Source organism: Culex pipiens, chromosome 1 (assembly GCF_016801865.2).
Source record: "Culex pipiens pallens isolate TS chromosome 1, TS_CPP_V2, whole genome shotgun sequence".
Classification (NCBI taxonomy): Eukaryota; Metazoa; Arthropoda; class Insecta; order Diptera; family Culicidae; genus Culex; species Culex pipiens.
The window spans coordinates 1,897,523-1,905,566 of NC_068937.1; the positions used below are offsets into that span (position 1 = coordinate 1,897,523).

At 36.5% G+C, this 8,044-nt stretch overlaps 1 protein-coding gene across 1 annotated transcript; it reads left to right on the forward strand.

Annotated features, from left to right (window-relative positions):
• The first annotated feature begins 2,092 nt into the window (after positions 1 to 2,092).
• On the forward strand, positions 2,093 to 7,994 carry LOC120415044 (homeobox protein koza). Its single transcript, XM_039576418.2, has 3 exons — positions 2,093 to 2,585; positions 7,483 to 7,564; positions 7,632 to 7,994. The coding sequence occupies exons 1-3, from the start codon at positions 2,210 to 2,212 to the stop codon at positions 7,975 to 7,977; spliced, it is 804 nt and encodes a 267-aa protein (XP_039432352.1). The 5' UTR covers positions 2,093 to 2,209; the 3' UTR covers positions 7,978 to 7,994.
• The last annotated feature ends 50 nt before the right edge of the window (positions 7,995 to 8,044 follow it).

The window sequence follows — 8,044 nt, forward strand, 5'->3', positions numbered from 1 at the left end:
TCGACGCACTAGCCGAGACAGTTAAGTGATTGAGACAATCTGTTAGAGGTCCCTGGTTCGATTTCCATTTTTGTTTTAGACGGATGAACTTTTTTTTTTGTTTAGAAATGAACTTGAGCGCATACCTCTCTCGACCATCTCGAGCTTACAAACGGGACTATTTTATTTTTAATTTTCACTACCCTTTTTTCCACAAGAAACCGGACTTGGACTGACTTGAGGCCGCGTCCCCCACCTTGCTCCGTAAAACTAAAACGAAACGAAATGAACTTGAGCGCATACCTCTCTCGACCATCTCGAGCTTACAAACGGGACTATTTTTCAGTCGGATCGAGGCCATAATTCTCTCTGGTGATTGCTACCCAGTTTTGGGTGTAGCACAGACCGAAAATCTTAAAAAGAAAATTTTGAACGTCAAAATCCGAAATCCGGACACTTAGTAGCATTTTTTTGTTGTTATTGCTGGCAAATAACCAAATTTAAAATTTATAAATATCATCAAGATGTACTACAAACAGTTTACTTAAAAAATGCATGCAAAATATTTCTTCTCTAAATGTTTTTTTGAAATTTGAAAATGACTTGTTGTGATTAAGCCGGGATCGTGGTGTAGGGGTAAGCGTGGTTGCCTCTCACCCAGTCGGCCTGGGTTTGATCCCAGATGGTCCCGGTGGCAAATTTTGAGACGAGATTTGTCTGATCACGCTTTCCGTCGGACAGGGAAGTAAATGTTGGTCCCGGTCTAACCTAGTGGTTAGGTCGTTAGCTCTGTCCAGGTGCAGAAGTCGTCTCCCTGGGCCCTGCCTCGGTTGAGTCGCCTGTAGGCAGTTGGACTAACAATCCAAAGGTCGTCAGTTCGAATCTCGGGGTGGATGGAAGCTAAGGTGTAAAAAGATGTTAGCAATGGATCACCCGCAGTCGAGCAGTTTTTGACAGTTCGCTCCATAAGAAATACATTGTAGAAAAAAGCAAAAACTGCTCGAATGGAAATGCTTCATTGCCTCAACAATCAAGCCTTCGGACACTTAGTTTCGAGTAGGAATCTCGCAATCGAGAACGCCAAGGCAATGCTGTAGAGCGAATAATTTGATCATGATTTGATTTTTTTTGTTGTGATTTGATTCCCGGACACTGAATACAGTCTGATTTGAAATCCGGACTCTTTTGCTACCAATACCGGAAACTCATTTTAGCTCATATATCGCTCAAATTTGACTAAAATTTAAGGAACGGTATTCTTTATGCTATTTACTAAGATATTTGCAGTAAAATTACCGATATTTATTTTTATAAAACTGTGCATTGATTTAAAGTTTTCCTAATCATACATTTCTGCGGTGCTTTCCTTCTACTTTGAAATGTTTTACGTTTCAGGAACACATATATTTTATTGTTTTTGGTATTGAACACAGCCTCCATCAAATAAAATTTAAATGATAGTTGATGTGAAAATATGTTTATAATTTTTTTCATCAGCAATTCTTAAAAAATATCGAAACAATATTTAAATGTCTCTTTTTTCAAACAAATCCGTTAACTGAGAAAGAATCGAATATTGCGATTCTTCTAGTACCTTCAACACTTTTTTTTTATTTCCTGATGCTTTAGGAAAACAATGAGGGTAGAGCAAACACTTTGCAATAACATTTGTATGGAAAATAAGTTTAATTGGGGTGAACATTTCTAAGCATCTTTTTTTGTATTGATAAATATTTAAGTATAACTAAAATAATGTTTGGCTAACCTTTAAAACCATAACAATTATAAATAAAGTTGAATTTTAACTGTTTCTAAATTTCTAATTTTAACCTCCCATTTAAAAAGGGTTCCAACATCAATCAAAACGATTTACGAAAAACCATTTAGAAGAAAATGCAGTTTTTTTTTTTCTCGATGCACCGTGCACGTGCAACTAAACGACGACGGATATGCTGGGTTGGTAATTATGTTCGTCTCGTTCTCCCTCACGACGACTGAGGTTGAAAAATAGGCGTTAACCTTTTTTTCTCGCCCCTTCTTCGCCGATGGAGTGTTGGCGGTTGGCTGATCTTGCTCATTTCGCGAAAAAAAGAGACGGAAGAGAGCATGGATTTATAGTGTGGTGGTGATGATGCTGATGGAGATGAAGATGAAGTGATTTTCCAATTATGAGAGTGGGGTTAATCACCATCACTTGTTCACGCCAGTCTGGCGGTGGATTTCGGATTAGATGGTGATGGAGCAGGACATTGACGTGATCAGTGACTCGAGTGAGGCCAGTTTTGGCAGTGAGAGGGATGTTAGTGAAAGGATTAGCCATGTGGACGTTGACACGTGTCGGATTTCTTCGTTGGACGACCCCAGAAAGGACTTTGGCTGCAAGAGGAAGACTTTTTCAATTGATGATATTTTGGGACTAAAGAAGGAGAGTAGCAGAAGAAGTTCGGTTGATGATCAGTGGCGGTACAAGGATCAGGATAGTTCCCGAGTGCCGAGCAGTTGGCCAACGGCGGCATTTCTGTACCCTGCTGGGTGGATACATCACCATCAACACCATAACCATCATCAGACGGACTCGGTCAACGGCTTCCCAAGTTCAGATTTATGTGAGTGTCAGCAGCCAGCAACCTTATATTTGCTCAACGCACGTTTCCAGTTGTGTTTTCCTCATAAAAACGAGGTGCTAAAATGAATAAATGTAGTTTAATATATTTGACTTGCTGGTTCGCTCCTCTTCCTCGAGCCAAAGCAAATAGTAGTAAACAATCGTTGTGTCCAAACCCAGCTTAACAGAGTGCCTAACAATTTGTTGAACAAGATTAAATCACAATACACAGAAATACTTCCACAAACATCTTCATTCCGTGGTTATTTTAAGAGGCATATTTCACGGCTGATGGGGCTCGTCAGTCGAGTGAGAGCAAACATCAACTCTGTTAATAATAATGAAATGATCCTCGACGAAACGCGGATTGGGCTGTGGACGGAGCTGGTTAGCACCTACCCGTCAAGTCCCCATTATTAAACGACGACGACGACGGGAATTTAGAGCCGTCTGTTTGTTCATTACACTACCATGCCGAAAAGTGGCGAGCTGGGCGCAAATATGCGGACACTGGATCGTCACCGCGAGTTTAGAGAGGTCTTAATTATCGTTTTGGAGTCATCAGTTGAGTAAACTTAATAAATTGGTTTGAAACTGCCATTTCAAATTCATGAATTCACGCCACATTACGTTACGTCCAAATCGATCGGTAATGACTAATTAGTGCACGGTATTTGTTTTTGAAGACACTCAATAATTAGCTGTAACGACAGCTCAAATGAGGTTGCACGCGGTTGACACCTTCAACGTAATTATCGACCGACCATGTGATCGAAGTCTTTTGTTTTGAGTCTTTAACTCTCTACTGCACAATTAGGCATCTCTTAAGTTTCATAAAATTGCTGTTCATGACGGTCCAGCGGGCATGACAAATATTTTAAGTTACTTAAGTTTGAAAAAATGTGTCTAACATTCAATCCCTTAAATCTTCTCAGAAAATCCATTGCAAATATTTTTTCAAGTTTTTGTCATTTAAATTTTTTTAAATTGCCTTTAAAACATCTTCATAAAACTTCTGATTTTTTTTTAAATTGAGGTGCAATAACCTGATTTTTGCAATTAGGTACATATTTATTTCAAGTTTTTGTACTTTTTCGCTATTTTCCCATATAAACTTCAACGCTAATTAGCGACCCTTAAATCTTATCCGATTTTGTAAAAAATTGACATAGATACTTTATTTTACCTTAGATTTCGACCTAAATGTGCACCCTTAAATACACAGTTTTTTATGGCTCTTTTCGGATATTTTCTGAAACATTTCAAAATGAACCGTTGAAACATTTCAACTCTAAAAGGTCAATTTAGCAATGTGCCTCATGATTTCATGAATTATTAAAATATTCTTCAAAATGAATTGAGCGAATTCTAGTGTTATATTTGAACAGAGTTTATGGGCTGTGGACTCTGAAATTGCCAAAATTTTCATGAAATGTTAATTAAACATTGCAATTAAAATTTATAATGTAATAGTTTGATTGAATATTGCTTAGGCATTTTTGTAACACTTTGCGAAAAGAAAGATTTGAATGTTCTGAGTTTTTTTGAAAAAAAAAGTTTTTTTACATTAAGGCCGTTGCAAATATTTTTTGAAGTTTTTGTCCTTCGACTCTGACCAAAGTCGAGGGGGCAAAAAAATAAAAAAAGTATAAAAATAGAAATTACGAGCCATATTTTCAACACTTTAATGAAAAAGGTGTTTTAAAAGGCATTATCCAGGTTTTTAAAATTCGATATCTCTGGAACGAATCATATTCCTTTCTGTCGACAAGTGATTCTTATGTAAATTGGAGGGGGAATACGATGGTGAAGTCAAATTTAAAAAATAAATAGGGCTGTTTTGAGATACGGCCATTTGAAGTTTTCAATTGCGCAATACAGGTAGACAAATTATTTTAATCCAAATTTTGATCACGGAAATGGATTCTACGTCCAATTTCCTTCAAAATTGAGTCTAAGACCGACTCTCTATGATTTGTGGTTCCTGAGTTATCGTCGTTTGCAGATAGGGGTTTCGCTCAAAAATCGCCAAACGGTCGATTTTTTGGGAGGGTACAAAAATGGAGGGGGTGGTCTGATTTGGATGAAATTCGGGATTTTTGCATGTTTTGATAGTCTCAACAGCTCTGCCAAATTTGAGCAGAATCGGAGATGGTAATTGGGTAATTCTCCGCCAACTCACACAGCAGTTGCCCCGACCCCTCTTCGATTTGCGTGAAACTTTGTCCTAAGGGGTAACTTTTGTCCCTGATCACGAATCCGAGGTCCGTTTTTTGATATCTCGTGACGGAGGGGCGGTACGACCCCTTCCATTTTTGAACATGCGAAAAAAGAGGTGTTTTTCAAAAATTTGCAGCCTGAAACGGTGATGAGATAGAAATCTGGTGTCAAAGGGACTTTTATGTAAAATTAGACGCCCAATTTGATGGCGTACTCAGAATTCCGAAAAAACGTATTTTTCATCGAAAAAAACACTAAAAAAGTTTTAAAAATTCTCCCATTTTCCGTTACTCGACTGTAAAAATTTTTGGAACATGTCATTTTATGGGAAATTTAATGTACTTTTCGAATCTACATTGTCCCAGAAGGGTCATTTTTTCATTTAGAACAAAATTTTTCATTTTAAAATTTCGTGTTTTTTCTAACTTTGCAGGGTTATTTTTTAGAGTGTAACAATGTTCTACAAAGTTGTAGAGCAGACAATTACAAAAATTTTGATATATAGACATAAGGGGTTTGCTTATAAACATCACGAGTTATCGCGATTTTACGAAAAAAAGTTTTGAAAAAGTTGGTCGTCATCGATCATGGCCGTTCATGGTCACTCGCGACAGACACGGACGACGAAACAAAGAGAAACGCAAAAAGTAACTTTTTCAAAACTTTTTTTCGTAAAATCGCGATAACTTGTGATGTTTATAAGCAAACCCCTTATGTCTATATATCAAAATTTTTGTAATTGTCTGCTCTACAACTTTGTAGAACATTGTTACACTCTAAAAAATAACCCTGCAAAGTTAGAAAAAACACGAAATTTTAAAATGAAAAATTTTGTTCTAAACGAAAAAATGACCCTTCTGGGACAATGTAGATTCGAAAAGTACATTAAATTTCCCATAAAATGACATGTTCCAAAATTTTTTACAGTCGAGTAACGGAAAATGGGAGAATTTTTAAAACTTTTTTAGTGTTTTTTTCGATGAAAAATACGTTTTTTCGGAATTCTGAGTACGCCATCAAATCGGGCGTCTAATTTTACATAAAAGTCCCTTTGACACCAGATTTCTATCTCATCACCGTTTCAGGCTGCAAATTTTTGAAAAACACCTCTTTTTTCGCATGTTCAAAAATGGAAGGGGTCGTACCGCCCCTCCGTCACGAGATATCAAAAAACGGACCTCGGATTCGTGATCAGGAACAAAAGTTACCCCTTAGGACAAAGTTTCACGCAAATCGAAGAGGGGTCGGGGCAACTTTTCCCGATTTCGTGTGAGTTGGTAGAGAATTACCCAATTTTCAAATTTGCATTTTTTCTTGCACACTTCAGGTGGAATGACCCAAATATGATTATCAATGCAGAAAAATGCACTTTGGATTGTTTTCAGTTGATTACACTTCTATTTTCATGGAAATTTTAAAGTTTTTTGGAAAAATATGTTATTGCCCCCTGATTTTTCAGACCAATTTAGAGGGGGGTGGGGGGGCATAAACTTTGAAAAAAAAAAAAATTGCAGCGGCCTTAATTGTAATCAACAAAAAAATATTTTTCTGATCATATTTGAATTCTAGAAAAAAAAAGTTAGCTTGATTCCTGCTCTAAACTTTTTTTTACAGTTAGATTGGAAGTTGAAGTTGAAAAATAATCGTTAAATTTAAAGCAATTTTAACATTTCATCTTGTTGATATTATGAGGCTTTTACAAATATGAAAAAAGATTTTTTCTTGTTTAAAAAAAGGTTTTATCTTCCTTATTTTTTTAAAAGTTGTGTGCAATTTCAGAATTAAGGAATTTCAAATCGTTGTATCATAAATCGAAAAGACAAATCTTTTTCTTCCAAGCCTTAAACGTTCAGATCATAAATGAATTAAACATTCTAAAAAATCTATGCTTCTTTTATATAAACTCTACAAACTTTGTAGATCATTTTACATTATTATATATATTCATGCAAAATTATAAAAAGCATGAAACTTAAAAATGATCTTTTCTTAAAATTATATCGCAAGATTTGCTAAGCCTTTTTTAATTTAAAGTTGAGCCGTATTGCTAATCTGATTGCGGTAGATCCGTGGTAGATTTCCTTAAATTAGTCAGTTAGCAACGAACCGTCAAAAATCACACGAAAATGGTGGTAGAAAAGTATTCAACGCGATCAGTTTTTGACAGTTAGAGGCGAATGAAATATTTCAAGATAATCTACCGCGGTAAACTAAAATAAATTCAGCGATAAAACTCAAAGTGCTGAACTTCCAACTTTTTGGTGTATTTTCATCGCATAAATTGAATGGCAAATGCGAAAAACTTATTTAGAAAACTTACCGATGAAACATTTCAACAACAAAATCTAACAAAATTGTAAGTTTAACAACACGGCTCTGAACTGAAACGTTTCATCGGTACGTTTTCACTTGCAGTGTAAATAAAAATTTGACTAGTGCATTAAATTTGTGCGATGAAATGTTTCAATCAAATCTACCAAAATTATCAGTATAACAATATGACTCGGAAGTAATTATTTTTGTAAAACTTTCATTGATACCGAAATGTTTCATCTGCACTTGTTCAATAAATTGTTTGATTTTACTTTTGGCGTCTTGAATTAAAACATTAAAAAAAACCATGACTAAAGGCAAATAATTTAAACAAAATCTTTCTCGCATTTGTGACTAACTTCCAGATCAGAAAATAGGTGCAAAACGTCGAAAGCAGGGCAATGACCGCAAACCTCGGCAAGCATACAGTGCCAAGCAGTTAGAAAGGTACTTTTCATAAGCCTTAATTAATTAATAAATTTAAAAAAAAAACATCAATTTTATCACTTCCAAGGCTCGAAACCGAATTCAAGCAGGACAAGTACCTCTCCGTCAGCAAACGGCTCGAGCTGTCCAAGAGTCTGAGTCTGACCGAGGTGCAGATCAAAACGTGGTTCCAGAACCGGCGGACCAAGTGGAAAAAGCAGCTCACGTCCCGGCTCAAGATCGCCCACCGGCAGGGTCTGTACGGGGGAGCACTTGCCGGTCAGCATCACCACTTTATCAACGCGGCCGCCGTTAGCTTTCCGTTTCTTCCGGCGGCGGCCGGTTTTCTGCCCACCACCGGACCGGCGATCCTTAACTTTAGCGTTCCGGAATTGACTGACAAGAGTAAGGTTAAGGTTGATTCGTGCGAATAAAATAGAGTTTTAGATGATTGCTTTTGTGTTATTATTGTGGTGTTTTATTTTATTTACTTCTAAAATC